We start from the raw sequence: 25,921 nt of genomic DNA on the forward strand, positions 1-25,921 counted from the left end.
AGGTTTTTGTGTTGTGTAATCTCAGTTTTTAATGATAATTTGAATAGTAAATACTTAGTTTCCTCGTTGTTTGTTTTTGTTAATTTTTGATATATTTTTACAATACCTCACTTGCACAACTGCACTTTCCACGCATCTGGTATAAAAATAAATTGAAGCACCAGGTGAAGAACTGTCCATGTCTCCTCCTTCCACCATGGGGCTAAACCTTACACCATGTCTGTAGGGTCTACTGCTATTATATTTGTTCTCAATTAACAGGGTTTCTTTGAGAAAAGCTTGAAGTGTAGTTTTTAGATGGACGTGTTATGGACTTTGATATTAGTTAGGAATAATCGTAAATGTTAAGTCATGGAGGTGATTTCTTCTTCTGAAAAAGTAATCTGAATAAGTAGGCTGAAAGAATACATGATTTATTTACTTGAAACACTGATGTTCAACCTTTTTACCCATTGACGGGTTGAAATGAAAAAGACGTGTATTTGGTAGGTCAAATGTTCAGGTGACAGATTTGGTGTCTGACCAGTGTTCACTGTTGTGTTGTTGGATGTTCAGAGATAACACTCCTATTTTCAGACATCTTGTGTGTGTAATTACTGTCTGTCTGGGGAAATCATACGACTGGATTCACATATTCGTTACCACACAGATCCTGTTTGGGTCGTGTACGGCTATACACACATATAAAGTTTGAAACATTCCTTCCAGATTATAGAACAAGTAGAATTTGGTACTTGAATGATATACTTGCACTACAATACCACTAGGTGGAGATAACAAAAGACAATTTCTCAAGATTGTCCAAGAAGTCCAGTGTAGTTTGAAGGTACAATGTCGCACCTAGTATGGCTTAACAGAGCTACCTGGCATCAGTAAGTATATTTTATAAAAGAAAACATGAATTTACAGAGAAATACACAAAGGAGATATTTCAGGTCTGTTTGGTCTTCAGATGATATTTAGTATCTTTTCATGAGCTAGAAGGTGATTTGAATGCTTTCCCTCTAGACGTTGCTTATATGCTTAAAAATTTAATACAGCATTTATGTGAAACACAGGACAGAGGCTAATGACTAAAGTTTGTGTTTCTACAAATATCCTGTTGGGAAGTCAGAATGATGTGTTTTATTTATCAGTGTATTATTTTTCATTAGCTCTCTAGATGTTTATTTGTTAATTAATAGCCGTTTTTACACATTTCTTTGTAGGTCTACAGTATGTTACATTTTGGACTCCTACATCCTAAAGCTGCAGTAAAATAAACGGAACCCTAAAAAGTGGAAGGTTATGGAGGGGTTTTCCACTCAATTCATCATCAGCAATGTATAAAGTTATATATTCACACCTATATGTATATATAATTCAATAAGGTAGAAAACTATGTTTAGTGGCTATTAAAACTGACACGCCAAACAAAAAACGGACACATCTCTGTTCATGCATTTAAAAAGAACCCACAGTCCTGAACCTGTACGTTAAAGTTGCTTTAATTTTGTTTTTTTAAAACATTTATTCCAGGCTGAATGATATCATTACCACAGTTTTGACATGTACATCATTAATATCTTAGTTAAACCATCAGAAAATAAAAACAGCCATAGAAAACATTGTCTTTCACAACTGGACAGAGGTGTATTTGAAGTCCTGCAAATACCACACATACACACAAACATTACTCACTCTTAAACATGAGCATGGATCTTCTTTTCCATCAGGACATACCTTAATCAGATTAGTTAAATCCCAGAGAGCATTGCACAGGAATTCAAATACAACTTTAAATCAGGTGTGCAGACTACACTGGAATAGTTTTATTAAAACATTGCAAGACAGAGAGTCATTCACCATTAATAAGAGAGGAAAAACGCTGCTCTTGCCTTTATTCTCCTACAAAACAGCTAGCTATTATTTTATCTTTAAAGTTTGATTTTTACAAGACAGAGAAAAATAAAAAAAACATGTTGTGATATGAAGAGTGTTGTAAGAGTTTAAAAACATTATGAAAGGCCATTAATCAGTGACTAGTCCCACAGATCTTAACATCGTTTGCATCGATGGTGCAGAAAACACTGTAAAGTACTAGACCATAGGTAGCATTGTTACCATAACATGGACATTTTCTTTCTAGTAAAATCACACATGTAAGATTGTCTCGCTAATACGAGAAGTGGTCATTGATTAATAATAACATATTAAAATGCTGTACAGGAATGGTGGTTGAAAGGTATTTGAATGTTAGGGCTCTGCTCACCCAGCTAATTGCTAGATTCCAGGTTTCTCTGAAATGCATTTACTACTTCACCCATAATGCAAATGGTTATCAGTGTGATGTCATAGCTGTGGGAGGGCTAGTAGTTATTACAGCTCTAGGAGTGAATGTAAACTGGACAAAGGTATGGAAAGATGGATTTTTATAAGAAACAGTGGTGTGTGTGTGTGGTGTGTGTGGTGTGTGTGGTGTGTGTGTGTGTGTGTGTGTGTGTGTGTGTGTGTGTGTGTGTGTGTGTGTGTGTGTGTGTGTGTGTGTGTATTTCAATGTGTGTGTAAGAGGGCATGCGCGGCGTCTTGTGTAGAAATGACAGGCTAGATAGGCCGGCCCTTGCTTGCTACCAGTCAGACACACTGATCACTGTACTTACACACAGTAACACTGAGATAGAGCAATAGCCAATCACGCTGCATTGATGTCACACACACGGGTTCACGAATACAGTTTTTATACACTGTACAAAGAGTTTTAGATCAGGAGGAAAAACCACTGGCAGTGTCCCAGGCAGTGCGTTTTACTTCTCCATCTCGCAAAGTCACCTTGAAGAGAATTTGTGCTTGTGGGTAAAAAAGAAAACAAAAAAGAAAGAGAAACACTACACTGGTGGCTAAAGGTCAACCAAGGACACAAGTTAGCAAAATAAAAGCACAGAAAGAAGAAACATAAAATACTACAGTTGGTCACAGTAATCACATCCCAAATTTCAGCTTATGATAAAACATAAAAAACACCCTCATTCTTTCATCTGAAACACTTATATATAACATTGTTTATCAGGGACATGATTTTTTTCAGGTTTTGGGACACAACTTCCATTCAGTAAAAGCAGTTTACTTTTTACTGGTTTTTATATTCCAGGTCACATCCCTGAATGAAAACAAAACATTAAAGTGACAATAAAGGTTTCTGTCCCCCCCCAGTCCTGATCGTCTTCTGGGACCTTGACTGGCTTACATAGCACCTGGCAAATGTGTAGTCGCAATTTTCAGTGAGTCTTATTCCATTTATGTCCACTGTTTTCCTTTTTCAAGAGTCTTTCCCGTTCCCTCATTATTTACAGTCGGAAGGAAAACATTCCACGTGAGGTTTTTCCCTTGTTTGAGATATCTGGAGGCAGTAGGAGAAGAGGACAGAATCAGGCATCCCTAATTGTTCAGTTTTTTGGCACAGGTTGAGCCTTCTTATGTCCCTTGTCTCTCTCTCTCCAGGTCCCAAAATTCAACAGTTATTCCACACCAAGATTCCTGGCTCATATTGAAAATGCATTAATCGACGTATGCGCACTTACACAAACTTAGAGAGACATGGACACACTTTTTAATCTCTCAATTCAAGTCTTAGTTAGATGACAATGTTAAGCTAAAGAGAATGTGGATGTGTTGTACTGTTTATATTTAAACATGGCTTTCTGGTTTACTGGCTTATTATTTATACAGATGTGTCCACCATTTTGTGTGTGTGTGTGTGTGTGTGTGTGTGTGTGTGTGTGTGTGTGTGTGTGTGTGTGTGTGTGTGTGTGTGTGCATGAGAGACAGTGAAAATATTCATGATACACACGCTGCACACAACATAACCAGTAATGATTCAACAGTCTACTTTTCATGAAATCAGAGTAAAGCACATGTTTACTATTTACAGCTCTGTACAGTGTGTGTGTTTGTGTGCATGTGTGTGTGCACTTGTTTGTGTGTGAGTGTGCGGTCTGAGTGTAAGTGTCGGGGGATTAAGTGGTGGGAGTGGCGTAGCCTTCTCCACTGGAGGGCAGTGAACGGATCCGAGAGGAGGAAGAGAGAATTGAAAAGTAGAAGAAGAAACTTGAGAGGAGCCAAGGCGCTTTAGCTGCTGTGCATTGTGGGTATGTGGGCTGATACATCACAGCAGTGGTGGAACGAGCAGCTCGGGGGTGTGTGTCCACTAAGAAGAGGAGTAGAAGTTTTAATCTTCTGTGATGGGTATTCTGCTTTTTACTTTTTGGATAATTATGGATGAGAAGTAAAGGTTGACCTTCAAAGTGCAGTCCTTTGCTGAGGTGTTTGGTTGACGAGTTCTGGCTTGCTGTGATGCTTCTGGTGAACCGGTCAGGTGTCCTGTTGGGGCTTTAGACAGCGTTGAGTTGGATCTTGTTATTGGCTGTGAGAACTGGATTCAGGCAGTACTAGGGTGGACTGGTGCGGATCTGGTCTCTAGTGGACTGAGGATTGTGGTCGGGCAGCGGGGTTAGGTCGGCTAGCCGGGTCCAGTTGGTCGTTGGGAACAGAGCGTCGGTTCTGGTCCGGTCGGTTGGTGGCAAGGTACTTCGCTCTCATACTGGAGGTGTACTGAAGAGATGGAGGACAGTGAGGGAAAAAAGGGAGGAGGGGGTGTAGAGAAAGAGTGAAGAGCGGTGGGTGACAGAGGGAAATATGTTGGGAACAAAGACAACCAGAGGGAGAAATTGAAGTGGGAAACAATTATAAGCAGGAGGGAAAATAGAAAATAGGAATAAAAGACAACAAGACAAGAAGAGGAAAACATGTGTGCATTATGATCAAGCCTTATTTACACTGAAGAATAAAAGGAGTAATGTATAAACAGATTCACAGTAAAATAATGTACAAAATATCAGGAGGGAGAGAGAGAGAGAGAGAGAGAGAGAGAGAGAGAGAGAGAGAGAGAGAGAGAGAGAGAGAGAGAGAGAGAGAGAGAGAGAGAGAGAGAGAGAGAGAGAGAGAGAGAGAGGCAAACAATCACACACACGTACAGCAAAAATACTCTGACCAGTCATTTGGACAGCCGGGGGTTTGATTACAACAGGCATTTGTTACATAACAGCTGATTAGGTCTGCATGATGTTATTGTAAATTAGCATATGTGGTCCATTTTGTCAGTGGTTTGTAGTTAGTGCTCTAGTTCTGATGTAGTAGGTTAGGCTGGTATGAGTTAGTGGTCTCTTGTGAGCAGCTAGCTAGTTACTGTCGGAGGTCTCTGGTTTCCACATCACTGCAGACACTGATGATGGGTGAGCACTCTGGCACAGGATGGCAGCGCGGTCGACAGCCCTGCCTAAGAATGATGAATCATTGGCATTTTTGGTGCCGGCTACAGTTCAACAGTGGAGGTGGGAAACATGTGCTCCTGTGACTGTTTAATGGTGAAGCGTGAGGGGGCACAGAAACAGTGGACAAATACACCTCGACAAGAAAATGCACACATAGACACATTGTGGGAATAGGGGGGAGCAGGAATTTTAGAGGTTTTGGCTCCAGTTTACTGTCAAAAATATTTCAGCTTCACTGCAGGGTACGGCCAGGTGACAAGGAGCAAAGAAGGTATCCTAAAAGGTGTTCAGAAGTTATAGAGCTACATTTGTTGATTCAATTTTGTCAGTCCATGGCATTGTAGCCGTTGCATGCATTGTATGCAGGTGATACTGCATGGAACAACATCCACAACTACAGCCCCAGCAGCACCTTGTCACAGCCAGAATAGTCAACCTGTTTGTGGCAAATTGTTAAAACAACAGATGCAATTCAGACACCTGCGAGACAGGCAGAATTATGTATTTTGATATTGAAGAAAAAGCTTGAAATATTAAATAACTCCAAGAGGTTCTCTCAATGATGTCTCTGAGCTGGCCATCTGTTGTTACGTGGTCTCCAAGGTCTCCTCGCATGGCACTGACAGCCACAGTGAAACCAACCAGACTTTTTACATCAGAAATAGAGGACAACTTTGTGTCTAACATGACCCAACTATTACACTTCTATAAAGCGACAAGCCTTTCTTTTGATGCAAGGGCAAATCCTACTGACAACAGGCTTCTTTTCAAACTTCCAGTTATCCCAGGCTGCCAAAATGACCTTCATAAAAGCGATCCATGATCACGGTCTAGTTTGAGCACAGAGTACACTTGCAGTGGTGTAGGGATAGGGGACTACCTTCCAATATCCACAGTAGCATGCAATGAAAAACATCAGGTATAGGGTCCAAGTACATTTATCAACACCATGCTTCTATCATTCAATTCTGAAATTATAAAATGCCATCTCTGTGGGTTCTCCGGTTTGGAATATTTCCAGGCTGTACTGTGGGTATTGGAAGATAGTGGAGGGAGAGTGTGTTCTAGAAAGTGTGCACTTACAGAGGGTGGAGGGGACTCCCTGCCAATCAGGGGGGTGTTCTCACACCGAGGGTTCTGAAAGTTTGCGTTCTGGCTCCTGCATTATAGAATAAGAGGTTACTGCATGTGGTCACCCTGCCACTGGCGCTCAGTTGTTAAGCTGTTGATCTCTTTTTGATCTGTGGTCTGCTCATGACTACTTCTTAATGACTCTCTGACAAATGGCCTCAGTAATGATTACAAGCCAGGGACTTAAGCTTGGTGGTACCATATGGCCAGAGGTTAAACACCTCTGCCAGTCCAACATAGTTAACATACTTTCTTAACAATACACAAAAGACAAACACTTAGTCTTACAGTGAGACACTGGCTCAGTAAAATAGTACTTTTATCAGTGTGGGGACCCACAGGAAACTGGCCGTAGGCACATTTTGTCGTAAGTATATATTGGTAATTTGCAAAGTAACTACTAAAGGATTAAAAAGAAGGCTTTTAACATAAAATATCCGTTCAGTAAGCTCCAAATGCCCTTTGCAAGCACAATTTAATAGGAAGCCAAATAACAGGTATTTCGTTGGTGTTTTATCTACAACAGTAAGCGCAAGTGATCACTGATGTTAACAGTCAGACACCTATAAACCTTTAGGTAGATATTATAAATGTCTGAAAAAACTGAAGGAACATAGTTCAACTAACAGTATTAATGCAAAGAGATATGATATGTATGGGAGAACACCACAGTTCTCACAAGGAAAATAAATCAAAAGTACATGAAACAGTTCAAAGTTTTTAAACTAGCTGAATGTATTTTTACCCATGTCGTGTGATATAACAACACAGATTGCTCAGTATTTAAAGATCTGTTTCAGTTTAAAATAAAATGTAATAATGGACAAATAAGTGGTTTTCTATGTTTTGGTCCATTAACTGTAAAGTATAGTTTACATTTCTGCCACACCATTCTCCAAAGTTTAGGTGTACTGTAAATTACTGAACTAATTTCCTAGGATTATGTGAATCTGTTCTATTGGCAGCTGGTAGACTCTTATTCGTGAATGTCAGATTTAAGCACGACAAGGAAAAATGTATGCCTAAAAATGTACAATCATGCAATAATAACTTAACTTTGACTAATAAGCAAATATAATAAATATATATATATATATATAATAAACCAAGTGTCCAGTCTCGTACCATTCTGTTATGGACCAAAACAAGACTCTCTGGCTATGTGGAAAGAAATAAATCTCTCTAAAACCCTATTGCATGCTTTGAAATGTAGTCATCAGTATTGTTAAGCATACAGGGTTTGTTAATGGCCCAAAACATGAAAAACATGGTCCTATAATGACTTTTAGTATACAGGTACTGTTTATTTTATTATTTCTTGCTGCAGAGTTCTTTCTTTAGCAGCAAACACCACATAGTACTTGATTAGCTCACAGCTAAAATAGTAGCAAGCAGTGGTAGATAAGAGATATATGCTTATTTCTCTTCTGTATTGTTTGTTGTATTCAGAGCAAGCAGTCCTGTGGCAAACTGTAACATGTAGCAAACAGGGTGAAATTTATTTATTAACTTAAACTATAGCAAGTGGAAACCTGAATTATGTTTTAATTAGTTTTTTGTGGACTGAAATAGGCAGGCTGGCTGATACAGCAGGCAGCAATTTTTCTGTCAGCATCAAAGGGAAAACTAGTGAAGGGTTCTAACTCACTGAGTGACAAACATTGCTGACATTGTGTCACAAAGGACATGCGAGCCAAACATAGCAAAAAAAATAGCTATTCTAACTTGTCATATCGCAAGCAGTGAGCGTTGCTATGCTGCTAGTGTGGGTCACGGAGGGGGCAAGCATCGGCTACCAATGGCAGGCAGTGTATTGATCCTGCTAGCCTCTAGCTAGCGGTGGGTGCTAACTCACATGTATTCAGTGACGGGGGCATTGCTGACAGTGTGGGCGGTAGCGGGCAGGCTAGCTTCGCTACCGTAGCTGGAGCCACAGCTGTAGAGACTGGGCATGTGAACGCGGTACAGGTTATCGTGCACACCGCCCCGTGAGGCACCCGACTCGTCCTCTCCGTCTTCCTCATCCGTCCTTCAATTGGTCAGGGTAAGGGCAGGGCACGAGAGGGCATGATGGATAGGAGGGGAAAAGGTAGAGGGGAGGGAGATCCGAGAGAGACAACAGAGTGTAAACAAGTGGTTGAAGAGGAGGTTAGGTGAGGGAAGGTGTGCTTGTAGTATATGGAGTCCCCTGATACAAAATACAGGGTAAGGCCATGCCTTCAGCCCCAAAGCAGCTGAACAAAAAAAAAAGGAACATGGGCAGCATTCATCTACAAAGTACCACTACAAGTACACTGGGGTCTCTAATATCACTACACAGCCCAGAGTGGACCCATGAAGCTGTTTTTGTTGCTGTGTGTAGTAACATGATATTAAACTGTATGAAGACAACAGACTCATTGATATTCTCAAATTCTCTTAATACGTAGAAACATGCAGTCATTTTCTTCATGCAGTCATACTCTATGCACTTGGAGGAATCGCTCCTGATAATTATTGTCCATTTAAAATTGTCCCAACAGAATAAAATTTCAAAAATCCATTTTCTTTTAAGTACCTCATGCATCACTGAGTGCTCCATGAAACGTAAAGCAAAAACATCAGGAAAAAAGGAGATAATATGGCTGGTTTGGGCAAACCATTTTCAGACATAAAATGGTCTAAAATGTAAAACGGCCAGCAACGTAACAGAATGAGGCATCAAATAGGATATGTGCTGATTTGGAAGTTGGAATCTCTGGCTACAGAAATGTACTGGCTTCTACAACATACGGGTCAACCACAAAATACATGTACATGTGTGTATGTGGATACTATTTTTTTTTTTTCTTCTATGTTGTTTTATGGATGTCTATACCAGCTGTCAACAAACTAACAAAGTCCCATCAAGCTGTTAATGCTTCAAAGAAGTAAAGAGGGAGCAAACTGTATGAGGAACATTTTAACAGGGCTCTATGTTAACAGAGACAAAAGGCACAAAAGCAGTTACTGTATTGACTGGCCACCAGATGGAGGTGTTTCACTCAGGCAACCAAAAAAAGAGCTAAATTGTGCAGCCCATCAAACAGACTCAGCAGTTGCAGCACAGTCAGTCTAATAAGCAACTAACCCCATAAGCAGTTTTTCTTGCAAAATTTTGGGACATTATGGATTATTGTCTAATACCTGCTGGGCCATACACATTAGCACTGCTGGTAATTCACACCCAACAAACAAGCGTAAAACACGACTATTATGGCACAAAATTCGTTCACCAGAGTGAAACCCATCTTAGCATGTGTAGTCTAAAGCTCTTTGCATTGATTTTACCAAAGAATGATTTGGTTGCTTTATAGGGTATTTGTATTGGCCATTTATAGGGTCGTTTAACTTTCTCACTATCCACTATCATTCACTGAAGCCTAAAGCATTTCCAAATCAGGACAGGGAGAGAGGAGCAAGGGACAGAACAGAAGGAGGAAGTGGGGCAGAGAAAAAAAAAAACGTGGTGATACACAATCTAACACAAAACCGGTGCTCCAAGTTCACAGTGGAAAAAAAGAAATGAGAGACATGTACAAACATAGAAACAAACAATCAGCCAGACTGGCAGTGCTAACAGCAAACAATAAAATAAACAAAACTGCAGAGAAAACTGGATGGATGCAATGACAGGCAGGAAGATGTTGGATACAACAGCTCAGGAGGCAAATACACTTAAAAGAATGACATGCATGGGCACCGAGTAGATTCTTTTTGGGTCTTTCCACTGTTTTCAGGTCATAAGGTGAATGTAGTTAGACACTTAAGAAGTCAGAACTAGTAACATGTTAGCTGTTAGTGTAGATTAACTAAAGACATAGATGTAGGAATGTGAAGGCTTTTGCAAGTCTTATGTGTTTGTGAGAGACTATGTGTATGTGTTACCTCTTGCCAGGCCAGGTGTGTGGCACACTGCACACAACGGAGGAGAACATCAGAGCAGTGACAAAGGAGAAGAGAACCAGGTAGATGAGACCCTCCACCCCATCATAACACAGCCCAGTCAATGCCTGAACATAGTCCTGCATGGAGAGAAAGAGGAGAGGAGTCAGTTGTTTGACCTCAAGTCTTGGATTTGAGGACTTTTCTCTTCGAACACAACACGCAAAATGGCTCACCATGTGTAGGCTGCGACAGTCGACCAGAGCAGTCAGCTGGTGAAGACCAACTTCAGTGGAATTCAACACAGACTGGATTTGCTCGAGACTCCCCTGCACACACAATGCAAAGGTTACACATGCATGCTCATCCATACACAGCAGATGAACACGCGTGTGCTTAGACTTTTGCAACTGCCACTTTCATCACGCTCGCACTAACACAAATCCACTGATGCGAGAAAATACCTACAGATCATTACACACAAGCACACAAACCTTGGTGTTTGCATAATCACGTGTTGCTGATCTCAGTAACTCTGCCACATCATCCTGCATCTCCACCAATGCTTTGTGACTCCCTGACAGCCTCTACAAAACATACAGAGACACACACACAAAAAAACATCTTTTGGTTATTTAATTGCAGGTTTAAGCAGGTAAATCACCTGAATGAAGGAACTGATGTGCATTGAATTCTACAAAAAGCAAAAGAATAACAAGATAACAAGAGGGTGAAGTTACCTGCTGGAAGGGGTTAATTTGGCCAGAGCTGCACCTCAGGTAATACTGCAAGATATCTGGGAATGTACCATTAAAAATATATCAATAGAATAATAATACATACATACATATGTATATTTCTATGCTCAGAATCTCTCTATGGGAGATTATTCAGTCACAATTGTGTGTATGTATTTGGATGTATTTTTGTGTGTTTGTGTGTGTGTTACAGAGGCAACATCTGTGCTCTACGGCGTGGAAACAACTGACAGACAACAGAACTCATTAAATGAGTGCAAAGAGGGAAGTGAAGGAGGGAGAGGAAGAAGGGGAGCAATTGCGTGGTAAAGAGGAATATAAAAGGATGGAGAGAGAAAACAAATCAGATAATGATCCTAAGTGAAATAGCAAAAACGTGCTCTGAAGGTTTTTTTTTTTTTTACATCTGGGTTGGGCAGGAGAAAGAGTGAGCTGGGTGGGTGCAGGATAGCTGATGCATTGCAGTCAGCGAGAGAGAGTAAAAGCTTTTAGATACCAGAGTGTCAGTCAAACACAATCCCCTTGGATACACACTCATACACACACACACACACTTGTTTCTTAAAATAGAAGCAACATGTCAGAGTGAGATTCAACTGTCAGTGTGGAGTTTATTGAAGATGTTACTGCTTATTTGTCAACCTACAGTATCGGCCTATGAGCAGTCCATTGACCAATATTCCTTCCTTCTTCATTCCCACATTACAACTAATACTATTAATCATGCATTATAAAATGTTGTCAAATGAAAACACTGGATTGGTTTACCTCTTTAGTCCTTTAAAAATATTCTAATAAAACAATCCGAAGAGGAAAATGTGGTCTTTGACTGAACTGTTCACAACAAAGGGACATTTTTAACCTGTGACAAGTGTTTACATGTAGACACTGCTTTTTTTGTGATTAAAGGTTTGGAAACACTGTATCTTGCACAAAATGTATTAAAAATGGCTGCTTTTGTCTGCAAACCTTGGTTGATGACGGCGTTTTCCTTGGTTACCCTGGTGATGTAGGTATCAGGGGAAACACAGAAGTCGCTGGCTGACTGTGAGAGTGTAAAGCACACATGACACATCAAGCTACAGTAATATCCACACTGAACACACTCGCTCAAGCAGTTGGGTAAAAGATTACATCATTGCAGAGTCAGAGAGCTCGGAGATGTTGCCATGGCTACACTTACAGCAGCAGCAGCCAGTTCCAGGCCGAGAGACCCCCAGCTTATTATCAGAGTCAAAACTCCCAGCAGACACACTCTGAAGGGCACAAAAAAATACACAAAATTCAGTTTAACAACATGATATGATTTGCACAGTTTTAATAGACACAGATTCAGAGTCTAGAAAGGATTTGACTCATCCAATAGGAGCAGCTTTTGGGGTATGATGTGAAGCAACGTACCCAATCAGAGTGCCTCTAGAGTTGCGTATCAGGCCGAAGAGCACCAGAAGACATATGAGTACATCAAACAGCAGCAGGCCAAGATACCCCAACCACCTGTAAACCCAAATTTACCACAGTGTTTCATACAAATACAGGACATTCTATAATGCAGAGGAGCAAAAGAACCCAAAAGGCTTTAGTTTTGGAAGTACTCCTACCCGAGGTAGAACAAAGCCATGTTTTTTCTTAACTTTCATATGTCAATTTGTGGAAATGGATAGTTGTATACAAATATTTTATTGCAAAATTAGTTTATTTGGTTGATGTTTGGATCAACCAAATAAACACCACGTTGAATATGTTTCTTATATAGCTTTCTACTGCTACAGCATTGTTGTCATGGTTGGTTAACAACTTTCTGACCTTGTTGGAATGGTTGATTTTAATTATTTTAACTTGACCTTGCCTTTCTGAAAGGAATATTCACCAAGCCCTCTGGACAAATCAGTTGTCACTTTGATCCAGCTAATACATTTGGGGTGGTGATGGAGCAGTGGATAAGAAACATGCCTTTGGTATTAGAGACCTCTGTTCAATTCCCCACTGTGACGTGTCCACCATTGTGTCCCCGAGCAAGACACTTAACCCCTAGTTCCCCTCGCGGGATTAAATAAAGTATATCTTCATCTTCGTCTTGTAGTTGCTCCAGAGACGTGCAACCTCCGACATATTTAGCAAATGTAAGTGGTTTTGGATAAAAAGCGTCAGCCAAATGAATAAATGTATGTATGTATTTGCATTACAACACATAACATTACTTGTTACAACTGACTGACCTGTAAAAATCAAAAGCCTCTGTCTTGCGGGCCAAGTCTTCCAGGGAAATGTCAGTATTGGACCAGAAGGGAACATCCACCATCAACCTCACCAGCTCGTCCAGCTGTCCCTGCAGCTTTTGGACGATGGACACGTAGTCTGTCTGGTCATGGAAGGCTATCTCCAACTGCACCAAGCTCTCCTCCACTGTCTGGTTTAAGGCTAGGGCACTGTCTGACACCTAGACATTCACAGGAAAGAACTTCATCTAGAATCTGCCATTAGACACTTTTGGGGGGGGTTGAGAAAAAGTGTAACAATACAGCAGATAACTCACCAGTTTCTCCACCCCGGATACGGTGCGGTTGGCATGACGGAGAGAGTATGCCAAACGATTGGCTCCATCACTTGACTCCCCATTTCCGTAGAATCCTACAGCAATGCCAGCGCTGGGGGACAGAAAACATGACATGAAAAGTGTTGACTAAATTCACCCATGAGATGGCACCAAATTAATCAATAAAGATGAACAAGTTCAATAATAGTTTTTCTTCTCCCATCCTTTTCCAAAACTGCAGCAAAGATGGTTATTAAGTGCAGTTCCTCTGTTAACCAGCAACAGGCAGCACTGAGCTCTATGTTCTTTGCTTTGGTGTCACCCTCAGGCCTGGGACAAGCACAGGACTACCAGGAATGATTCACACACACAGAGCCTACACAATTGGGTCACCAGACCGCACATAATATGATCCTTCTGCAGCTATGCATCCACATTCACACATGACACATGCTACAATATCTGAGGTTCCCGGCCCCAACACCCTTTCTTCCAAACCCTAGTATTCCTTAACTGTGTTCACCCCACAACTAACCCCTCAACCTCATCAACACCACCAGCACCACTTCCAAAGTATTCTCCTTTACACACCCCGTCTAACACTCTTTCCCTACATAGCCCCTCCCCACTGTGCTCTTATTTTCTCAATCACCCTGGAAAGCTCTTGTAGCCCCCACCTTTCTCTTTGTGTACTGTATGTGCATGTGCGCATGTGTGTATGACTGCACTCTTTGTATTGATAATGTCTCTGTCTGCACACTAACAACAGACAGCTTTGTAGAGGGAAATTTATTGCCATTGTTAAGGCAATTCATTCTAGCCCATTAGATCTTGAGTAGCCCCATGTTACAGCGGGTTTACACACACATGCCATTGTGTAGGTGTGTGTGTGTGTGTGTGCGTGTTTCAAAGCTTTACGATGGACTTTATGTGAACATGTGACATAAAAAAACAACTACAGAGGGAAACAGACTTGACAAGACGAACAAAATAAAGACAGGCATGGAGGCACATTAATGTGCTTTGTGTGTTAATGTAAATATCTTCTTTTTTATCTGTCCATTTCCCCACCCATCCCTGCCTCCCACCATCTTACTCATCACAGTTTTAATAGTAAATCATCTCCCTCCACTCCTGTTTACTCATCCTCTTCTTCTCTTCTACCACCCGTTCTCTCTCCCACTCCTTTCTATCTCCAATTTCTTTCTTTCATCCATCATCTTCTCAGTCCACCTGACTCCCAGAGTTCTATCTCACTGGTTTGATACCTGCTCATACTTTTTATGACTTCATTAACCAACAGCTTAGGATAGGAGATATGAGGGGTGGGGTGGGTGTTGCAGTAAGGCAAAAGTTAAGGAGTCAAGTTATAGACAGCAATCATTGTCCAGTGAGGCAGTTCTGATGACAAAGCTACACATAGTAACACTATGTCCACACAGTAAAACCACATACATACTAAGTGCTGCTTCAGTCCATTTTCAGCTGACACGATAATGCTAAAATGCTTTGCTGTACCTATATGAGCACACTAAAATGCACTCAGCTGGAGCTCAGTAGATGAGATTGTAAATGCAAAATTGGGTCCATGATGAGTTCAACTCCAAACCAAAGTGATTCTCCTGAATCCAAAATCAATGCATCCAATTAGTGGTACATCAATTTAATTTTATACTTTGCCATGTAAACCGGTGACAACAGTGTACGACAACAAAAGTAGTTTGTAGTCGTACACTGTAAAATATTATCAGCTCCTATGTATTGGCGCATATTCTGACTTTTATTAGCCTGTTGGGTGTCAGCCATTTCATAACCGCTTGAAGTTATAATCTCAACATTTTCATAAAATCAAAAAACATTGATAATAAGTATGGCTGGCATGAATAGCCATTCAATGTATTTACACAATAGTATAACCTCTACATGTATAGTTCTAACACTGAATTTTATTATTACAATGATTGTAATAATAAAATTCAGTGTTAGAACTGTCACATTCATTCAGTCACAGCCAGCCACAGAGTCCTTACATAAACATGACTACAATGAGTTCAGTTTGGTATATATTTTTTAAGTTTGGGGAAAAGTGAGCACTGACATCGAATAAGTTTTTGGTACTGACAGAAACTCTGAGTTGATTAATCGGAATCAGTATTATACAGAGAAACAGTTGGATTGATTTATTCACACTTTGCTGTTGTTTCTTCATTTTTTAGAGTATTAAAGGAACTATTCTATCTATAAATTTTCCAAAAAAGAGAGAAAAGGCCCAAAGAAGATGGAACTAGCAAATGTTTTGGGACATATTCTTCTGATAATCCAAATTTTTTGATAGATTTTCTGTTGATCGACTAATCTATTAATCGACTTATCCTTGTAATCCATATAGGCCAATTGTAAAAAGCCTAATACAGCACACAGCTTCTTCTGTCTAAACACACTGCACCTGCACACAAATGGAGGAAGTCCACATGTGGCTAGCGTTGTTCCAAAAATAAAATATGATGTCATAATAAATTGTGGACAAAGAATCACGATCACACACACACACATACATACACACACACACACACACACGCGCGCGCACACACACACATACACACACACCCCCATATCAAATATTCAATAACAAATATTATAGCTAATCATAAAATATTAAAACCTGCAAAAAACACTCAGCACTGAGTCACGCGAACACACACACACACACACAGACACACACATACAGACATAGCTCCTCCTAACTGTATAATTCATTTCCCGTCTCTGCAGCAAATCTGCTTCTGTCTCCATGGCAACCTTTCTAGGCCAGGGAGAAGGCTGAACAGAGAGAAATAATAAATAACGAAGGGGGACTAACAGAGATGATGAAAAGGGGATGAGAGGGAGAGAATGTCTGGAGAGGGGAAGCAGAAAAAAAAAAAGAGTTGAGAGAGCAAATGAAAGAAAACTAGTTTGTATGTTTGTGTGCGCCAAGAAGAACAGAGTCCACAGCCCCAGTGTCTGTGGTGGAAATACAGTCTACCCTGCTGCTGGGTCACTTGGGTGAAAGACCTCAGAGTGTACACACAGCTTTCAGAGTCAGATAAACACAAACAGTGGAGTGTAACCACCTGGCTGGCTCCCAGTTACACACAGTTAGGGTTTTCTTGCTTAAACAAAGACTGAATGTAGACTGAAGGTAGATTTACAGTCATAATGTTCAGTACTTATGGCTGCTGTCAAGTGAAAAACGTGCACAAAATCTTGTCTTTTCAGGAAGTGAAAAAAGCAGCCGTGTTTTCAGCTTGATTGGAATACATTTTTGACATTATCAAAGGGTTTCCCCAGACTGTGTTTCCATGAACTAGAGGACATGACAAAATTGCATGATTAATTGAGATCTGGTAATTCTAATTTATCATAGAAATTCATTGCTGTTTCCAAGCTAGGATGGCATTTGTGTTTTAATCCACCTTTACGCCGCAGTCATTTTATCAGCTGCTATGATGAAAGAGACAGGGTGACACACAACAATGTCTCCTGTCTGGACTGCTGCATGCAACAGGGAAATGAATGCTTTGTCTGCAACAAAATGCCAACTTTTCAACCTTAGACAAAAGTTTTTTTGAGATATTAGAATAAAAGATATTGGTCTATGCAGCAACAGGCCCAGTAAATCGATGTCAAGCCTCCTCTTTCAGTCCACAAGGAAAAGATCTGAGTCTCCACTTAAGGCTACAGGGCAATTCCTTTAATTGGGGAGAATGATTAAATATATCAACCCTTACTCACTTAAGCATTCTTGATAAAACAATTTTTTTTCCGCAGGGGAAAAGGGGGTTAAACATATACATGACTTTATCAAGTGTCCTGGGGATAACCTCTCACCTGCAGACGAGCGTGGCAATGATGACGCACCAGGCGGTGCAGCAGCAGTCAGCGCTGGGCTGCTGGGAGTGCGAATGGGAGTGCGAGGACTCGTCACTCTTGCGTCGCCGGCAGCAAAGCCAGAATGAGTAGAAGAGGAGGAAGATGAGGTCCAGGCCCAGACACAGCAACGCCACAGCGCCAAGCAGCAAAATGGACTGGTGAGAAGAGGGATGTAAAAGAAAAAAAAGAGATGTATGATTTCTTAACACAGTTTATGTCAAACTTTGAGCTTGATTCATTCAGTACAAAAATGCACTGTGTTTGAAAGTTGTCCTTATCACAGGGAAGGGGACAATTTAGGAAGTGGGATAAATATACAGGAAGCTAATTAGCTGATATGAGAAGAAACCAGATACACAGACAGACCACGTGATTTACACTTTCCTGTGTAGACAGACGCACACAGATGCACCAATGATGTTCCTCTCTCCAGCTATTTGAGGCAAGAAAATAGTGGCTGTTTGATGGATACCATGAAAAACACATTTGCACATCATCAAACATGCACACCTCCACAGAGTGAGCGGAAGCAGTGCTGTTGGGGGGCTGTGTGCGCTAGAGACCCACCACACAGATCACACACCGTCTAAAAGCTTTGAAGTGTAAAAGAAGGAAGGGGTGGTGAGGGCAGACAGAAGGAGACGTGGGGGGGGGGGCTACATTTGGAACAAAAAAAGAGACAGACTGGAGAGACAGAAAAGGAAGATGTGAAAGAAGATGACTGAGCTGAACACTGAAAGGGAGAAATGGGTAAAGACAGAGATGAGGGCTGTTACAGAAATTTCCCTGGAAAAGATTTTTTCACACACACACATTGCAATGTTTTCCTTTCCCCCTCTAGGGGTTTCTGGAAAAGTCATTGTACTGCAGGATCATGGAGAGACAAAAGCACGTTTCTGGAAAACCAAAATGTGCACCTGCTAAACTACTTACAGTAGACAAAGCAGTGTGATTGTGGGGACTCTTCCACGGATGATAACAAAAGCTGACTCCACCTCTAAGACCCATCACATACTTCCTGCCTTCCCAGGCTTCTAAACTGCTGGTTTTTCTGCTGACCTCAATTTTTCCTCACTGCCAGCCAGCAATTTCCTCACCCTACAGGAATGTATGCACCTCTACTATAAATATGCATGTGTACTGTTGTCTATATGTGCCAAGAGAGACATTCAAAAATGTATTAAATTTTTTTTCTTTTTATTGTTTCTAAATATATCAGGAACACCACCTAATGCATAATATTCTGGGGCAGTGGTGGCCAAACTGAAGTTCGGACTTCCAAAAGGTATCAAGATAAATCTGAGGGTGTTGCTAAATGTTGGTGGACGGACCAACGTACTGACCCACACAGCCATCTTAAGAGGTTTGCCGCTAGCTTAGCTAAAAAAAATGATATCCGCATTAAAATTAATTGCATTGTTAATGCATAATGTGATCTGTCTTCTTATCCCTGTAGTCTGAGTTGATATTCTGTTTTTCTCAGGAAATTACTGAACTTCAGAAAAACCACACGAGAACCATCTGATATGCTGTCTCTAGCTTGTTTTCAAAGGCACAAATCTCTTTTCACATAGAAAAACAACACAGCCTGATAAGGTCAGCATTTCAAAATAAAGTAGGAACTGTGGCAGATGTATAACCAGGTCAGCAAAGGGCAATGTATCAAATCTGCAGAGCTACAGCCAATCTGGCCAGGCTAATGGGTCACTACAAAACAGTAGATGGGATACAATATGATGTATAATAGGATGTGACCTGCAGTATTGTAAAGTGAAGGAAGAAAAGTGGGCTAATTGTCAAACAGTAGTACAAACGAAAACCATCAGTCCCTGCTGAGGCATTAATACACTCGAATTCATGTTTCTTAACTGTAAGCCTACAGCTAATAGATAAGAATTAAATTAACTTAAAATATTCACACTACTCTGGTTGTGTTGACAATCTTAGTTTAAGTATTATACAGCAAATGTGGCTCTATCGCATTACAACTTGAGTTAGTTAAACTTTGAGTGTCACAATACTGAGAAAGAAACAACCTGTATTTATGTTTTTATGTGTCAATTCTGTGTTTCTGTCATTGCCACATTATGGCTATTTCAGACCGCTGGCCAAAGTGACCCAAAACTGTTATTTTTCTCATATGTGATTCATATTTGATTATTTTGTTATTATTTTTTTAACAGTGTGAACAGTCCAGGTCACATGAAATCTGATATTTTCCAGTGCCCAAATCTGAACCGGAAAAGATGTGGGTCTCTTTGGCCTGCAGTCTGAATGTAGCCTATGGCGTTCTCATGGGAAAGCAGGGCTGAGTTAGAGGAAATCAGATGATTGCTTTTCCTCTGACTGCTTTTCTCCAACAGGTTAAAGAAGATGAGCTGAGGATGAAAGGAGGAGAGGGTCCTGGTGGGAGAGGAGAGGGAGATAAGCTCTGTAGACTCCTGGTGACTGCTTTTTTTATCCTATACTATTATGTGTAGGCTTAGTGCTAGAGACGTTGTGCTCTGGTAAAGGCGTACTGTGCCCCACTAATGCATTGTTTAATCTCTTGTGACTGAAAAAAACTATTGTTAGGGCTTTAACCATATAGAGTAAACACGCATTAAGCTTTGCAGAATGAAAATTATGCCTCGCACTACATAACGATGGATGTTATCATGACATTCATCCATCATAAATCAGGCTAAAAGAATGTCAACTGGATGACACTGATACTGTGATATAGAGGAAATTGATGTGCTAGAGAGTGTATTAGTTTCATTATGAACTGTAGAGCTGAAACAATTAGTCAAGCGATCAGAAGATCTGTTCAAAACAATTTTGATAATTGTTCGAATAAAAGAAACATACTCATTGGCTTTAGGATGTTAAAATCTGCTTTTTTCTCTATTTTCTGACATTGAAAAAATGGATTTTGGGGAAAATCATGAGCAGATTCATTAACAATGAAAATAAAAGTTAGCAGCAGCCCAAAAGCTGCAATTCACAAATTCAAAAAGCCCATGGTGATGGGAGATTTCTTCAAGTTGCTTGTTTTTTTTAACAGATTACCAGTCTAAAAAGTACTCAAGTTGCTATGACAAAACAAAGAAAAGCAATGAATGCTTACGTCTAAGAAGCTGGAACCACTAAATATCTGGCATTTTTGCTTGAAAAATAATTTTAACAACTAACTGGCCCTACATTTGTCAAACAACTAATCATTTAAAGCAACAACAACTGATGTAGGACTCTTGATCAGGAGTTTGGGCTAAATGTTAAATTTATAATCTGACTAAGGAGCAGGTCTCTGCGGCCACTTCCCTCTGCTCCCACTGTGTATGATGGCCGCTAGATTAACTGTCAGGCTGACAAACCATCAGAGCAGATTAAGCGTGGATCAATTAGCTACTAATAAGCATGGTGAGCTTGGCTGTGCATGTGTGTACTTAGATTGAAGTGTGTGTGCACATCTACGCTGCTGGAGATCGGCTTGCAGGCTGGAGGAGGGGCTAAATGTTAAACGCCCAGGCACAGTGATCTACTTTCAATCTGTCCATTTAAGTGTGTGTATGTGCGCGCCTGTGAATGTGTGTGTGAGAGTGCTTGAGCTGACAGGATCAATCACTTCCACTTGAGTGAGCTGTCCTTGCACTCTCTCTGCCTGTGTGTACTCTGTAGGCTGGCCTTGCCTACTATCCTCTCAACTCCTTTCCCGAGGCGCTAACTGACCTCAAGTTCATTCTGCTAATATTCACCTGTACTACGGGGTCAAAGAGCAACCAAAACGCTGACAGCAAAGTCAGTATTCAGATGATCTTTAAACACAAGAGTGGTGCCACTCTTGTTTGTCTTTGATCGACTTTAATCCTTTTCAAAATGCTATGAGATAACATCTTCCACTGTGCAAACTCTAGCATACTATTCAAAATACCAATTACAGACTTACTTTCCACAGCTGGGAATATACTGTATGTGTGTATTATTATAGGTCACATGACTCCTCTGTAATGTTCTGCAGCTGTTTTACTGTGGCTGGTAGCTGACTCTGCGATTCTACCATAATACAAACAGACTAACACACCACACACACACACACACACACACACACAAGCAATTCCAATGCCTTGCAGGACCTCAGGATAACAGCTCCTATTTCAGCTCCTCTGGGGAAAAAAATAAAACAGTTTTCTTGCAGAAAGCCATGGAGTCAGCATCCCCAATAAAGTCAAAGTCATCGGAGAGCAACTGCTCTTGTGAATGAATGTTCAACAGTTGTTTGTTTAAGAGAAAAACATCTGCATAGAAGAGTACATGAGTGAGTGACATTGTGTGAGTAGAAAGTTTTCAGCAGCTTCAGAGCTCAAGAGCTGAATATAAATGAGCCTGTGCCAAATCACATCAGAAAGAAAAACACTGCACAGAAGAATCCCCCTCTATTGTGTGGGAGCGTGTGAGTGTGTGTGTGTTGTGCCGTGGTGTGGTGACGGACTCAGTGCACTAAAAGACACTGTGTAGGACCTTGTTTGTATGTATGTGTGCGTTTGTGCATTTCTCAGCTGGATGAGTGGACGCATGAAAGCCTTTGAGACAGATATACTGAGCCAATCTAAAGACAAGCTTCAGTGAAAGAGTGAAAGAAAGAAAGAAAGAGAGCATTCTTTCACAACAGCCTACAGCCCCCCCCTCCTCCTCCTCCTTCCCTCCCTCCTTCGCTCTCCCAATCCAATTCAACCTCCTTCTTCTTCTTCTTCTTCTCACCCTCTATCCCTCCCTCTCGCTCCCCCCGTCTAGCCAGAATTAATGATTTCACTGTGAATAGAACCCCTATATTCACTCACACACACAATAACACATAGACACATACACAACCCCTGAGGGAGATCTGTGACCTCACCTCGACAAACAACACCAAGTGCTAAATACGCACTGACACAGAAAGTGAATGTGCTGTATATGATGTATACAGCATGATATGCACAACCACTGTACATATAAATAACGTACACACGAACATATGATCATAGTGCAGAATGCTCAGTGACATAGAAACAGCTCTGCCTGCTGAAATATGTCAGGATGTAATTAGTCTAAAAAGGGGGTCCTTAAAATTCCAGTGGTCACACACACTGACACACACACACACACACACAAAGGCCCTTAGTTAAACACTGAATAGCTCGCAGGAAGTGGCTATTTGGCAATTTAGAAGCACCTCCCATGGCTCATCGAGCTTTCTCTCTCTCCTCTCGCTTCCAATCAGTCTCTTTTTATCTTTCTCACTCCTCCTCCTCTTTCCCTGCTTCTCTCTCCAGTTCCCATCTCCCTCCCTTGCTTGTGGCCGTGGGTGCCTTCCCACGCTCAGCACTTGAACTTGCACGCCCTTCCTCCTCTCCCCATACATGTCAGCAAACTACATTGAGGGGTGACAGCAGCGCATGAAATGTGGGTTTCTAAAGGATGTGTCTTGGTTCATAAGGCTGTGTTTTCTGGTGCAGAGACCTGAAAGTCACCTTGTTTGAAGATTCAAATGAAATGCAAAAAAAGGGGGCCAAAGCCCCTCTTGGAGATAAAGCTGCTCTCTAAGGCAGTGTCACAGTTTTGTCACAGTGCGACTGTGATTAGTTTTATAAAGTAATCCTGATTATTATTTCACTTTATCAATTAATCGTTAATCCAATAAAATATCAGAAGATGATGAAAAATATCCATAATTAGTTCCCAAAGCCAGGCATTTCGGCTTTACAAATTACTTAAAACCGCTGATCGATAATCAAACTTGTTGGCGACCATTTTCTGTCCATTGATTAAACCTTTGTTTCCCACGCTTTTTGTCTCGTGACCTTTGGCGAGCCAGGCAAACAATGCCAACTCACTATTCCTCATCACAGATTTCATAAGTCTAGGAGCTGCAAGCAGTTCATCCAGAAGGTTATGTTCCCTTCTGAGATTGTGTTATTGAAACATTTTCAATGTCCTGAAGAGTTAAGACTCCATTATTTCAAAAAGGTAGTAGAGTAATGTCAAAAAAATAAACATCATTTTGTGTAACAGAAATGCTGTCTTTCCTATCTTGCTGTTAATTTTTCTGATTTATATTGCAAACATTTGAGGTCCCGACCCCCAGATTGGGAGCAACAAGACTAATCGATTCAGTGACTAATAGTTTCTGCACTACATTTATCCATAGCAATGATGGAGCAGCCAGGGGTCAGTGGCTTGATTCAAGGACATCTCTCTCTCTCTCTCACACACAAACACACAGCATTGATCAATGCAGGGAGGGAACCCACAACTCTGTGGTTGCAGGACAGCCTCAGTCACCACTTGGCCACCCTGCTGTGAAATTACAGTGTGGGCAGGTGGCAGGAGGTAGGATGATAAGGTGATGCTGCATGATGAATTCTGAGTGGGAGGTAATTATTCCCCCGTACTTGTCTTACCTTCTGGTACTCTGAATCCTCCGGTCTGAAGTCACTGCTCACAAGCTGAAATTCCATGTTGAAATGAGGCAACCGATGGAGCAGATTCACCCACCATGGCGGAGAGTAGTTCACTACGGCCGCCATCCTGATCCAGTTACCTGCCGCCTGTCACTTCACTCTAAACAGATTCCTCACAGGGACACTGTGGACAAATTCACGGCCGCTGTTGGTTAACAGGGCACATAAATGACTTCATGCTCAATTCACATCACCTATCATGACAGGCGGAGCTAGAAAGTAGCTAATGTTGATGTCATTTCCCCAAACATATTAAGCAAGATAAAGGTTCAGTATGCACAGTCCCTACTGCTAAAACTGTTCACCACCAAAACTTTAAAACCTGCTTCCATTACCTGCAATTACTGATGATAACTGACATTACACAACACACACTCTTTTGCCATTTGTCAAGGATACACTTGCGCACTGTAGAAAGATCATGTCTTATAAATATCTTTCTTTAGCAATTTGCACTGATTGAAAATATATAAATTGTGAAAGACAGGAATATCCCTAATTCACTATGGACTGGTAGTGTGACTTAACCTATCAATTACACACCTGTACATGTTGCTGCCTGTGTGGTTAAAAGTGCAAAATGGCACATCGCTTAATTACAGTTCAATTCTATGAAACTGCAGGTTAAAAATATGATGATTTTGTCGTTTTCCCTTACAGTTCCTGGTGTATTGTGGGTTAGTGCCTTATTGTAATACAACGTATTAGTGACATAAAACAGCTCACTTGTCATTACCACTCACAAACAAAAATCACAAACCATTAAATGTAGCTTAAAGGGAATAAAATAAAATAAAAATTTAGATTTAAATACCCCATTTTAAGCAAATATTAAATCAATGAGGTCATACTATATTTGAATATACTGTACATAAATTATAGCACGACAATAGCATGGCTGACAGATACCTCGCATCACCCAATTACGCCCATACGGCAAAAACACAGGCTTCGTAAAAAATAAATGTGTTGTGGAGGGTGAAAAGCCCATTAAATCAAACCCCTCACACAGTCACGACTCTTTCTATTAACTGACTTTACTGTACCAGCACATGTAGGTCAAACCCAGTCGAGGGTATCCTCACATATTCAAACCGCAAACCTAAACGTAGAGTCAATAAATTTGTTAGCAAAACCCGGATTAGCTAGCGTTATCCTGCTTTGTCCGTTAAAAGTACCGCAGTCTCACAGAGTCGCCGAGGCAGCCAGGAGGAGAAAAGGCAAGAATTCGCTTCAGGGTTACATGAATGTCTGTGGACATCAAAGCCTCTGTGTTGGGGAGCCTTGTTACAACCTACCTTGTGAAGCCAAAGCGGATGCAGACTCTCGTTTACTGTAGTCTTGGGAGTCCAGGCCGGCGTATATTTCATCTATTGTCTTCCCAGATCCGGTGGTGGATTTGAACACCACAACCGTGCGCTGCTGCATCAACGCGGCCGTACCGAGCTAACGTTAGCTGCAACGACCGAGTCTGCTGCAGACTTAACCATATTGAAAATAACGGAATAACGGTCACATTTCACCGAGGCGCGTTCTTCTTTTCACTACCTTCCCCTCGAGAGCAACAATGCTGAGACAGATTAGGGGTTAAACCCGTTGACCCGCAATTCAATATCTTTTATTTATTTTTATTTTTACAGTTTGACGATGCCGTCGCTGTCCCTTTTCCTAAAACATAACGGTTTGTGCTCAACGGCGCTGTTCCCACGATGATCCTCGGTTCAGTGCATTTAGCGCCGCGGCTCTTCAATTGGATGATATTGTTGGAGCGTGAAGCAAACACGGTGTTTAAAAAGCCCTGGAGGACGGGGCTTTGCGGCAGCTCCAGCTCTGCAAATGTATGTGTGTGTGTGTGTGTGTGTGTGTGTCAGACAGAGAAAGAGAGAGAGACTG

General features: G+C 41.0%; 1 protein-coding gene across 4 annotated transcripts; it reads right to left on the minus strand.

The window, feature by feature from the left end:
* Positions 1-1,471: 1,471 nt before the first annotated feature.
* LOC123969793 (protein tweety homolog 3-like) lies at positions 1,472-25,887 on the minus strand. Of its 4 annotated transcripts, none has more exons than XR_006824794.1 (16): positions 25,327-25,887; positions 23,969-24,152; positions 17,505-17,701; positions 13,635-13,746; positions 13,318-13,538; positions 12,500-12,595; positions 12,282-12,354; positions 12,068-12,143; positions 11,081-11,136; positions 10,835-10,927; positions 10,577-10,669; positions 10,344-10,480; positions 8,293-8,466; positions 6,390-6,465; positions 4,274-4,587; positions 1,472-3,376 (listed from the first exon to the last, which is right to left on the minus strand). XR_006824794.1 is itself a non-coding variant. In XM_046047477.1 (15 exons), the coding sequence occupies exons 2-15, from the start codon at positions 24,092-24,094 to the stop codon at positions 4,453-4,455; spliced, it is 1,665 nt and encodes a 554-aa protein (XP_045903433.1). In that variant the 5' UTR covers positions 24,095-24,152; positions 25,327-25,887; the 3' UTR covers positions 1,472-4,452. The 4 variants fall into 4 exon arrangements, 2 of the variants coding, with proteins under 2 accessions (XP_045903433.1, XP_045903434.1); XR_006824793.1 differs by having other exon boundaries at positions 1,472-4,183; XM_046047477.1 differs by having other exon boundaries at positions 1,472-4,587.
* Positions 25,888-25,921: the final 34 nt, after the last annotated feature.

The sequence above is a fragment of the Micropterus dolomieu genome, linkage group LG04 (genome assembly GCF_021292245.1).
Source record: "Micropterus dolomieu isolate WLL.071019.BEF.003 ecotype Adirondacks linkage group LG04, ASM2129224v1, whole genome shotgun sequence".
Classification (NCBI taxonomy): domain Eukaryota; kingdom Metazoa; phylum Chordata; class Actinopteri; order Centrarchiformes; family Centrarchidae; genus Micropterus; species Micropterus dolomieu.

Coding starts and splice junctions, on each gene's coding strand:
- LOC123969793 (XM_046047477.1), bottom strand. CDS start 24,094: ATGGCGGCCGTAGTGAACTACTCTCCGCCATGGTGGGTGAATCTGCTC. Junction 13,747..17,504: donor ATTGCCACGCTCGTCTGCAG/GTGAGAGGTTAT, acceptor TCTGTCCCCCAG/CGCTGGCATTGCTGTAGGAT. Junction 13,539..13,634: donor TATCCGGGGTGGAGAAACTG/GTGAGTTATCTG, acceptor GTGAATGTCTAG/GTGTCAGACAGTGCCCTAGC.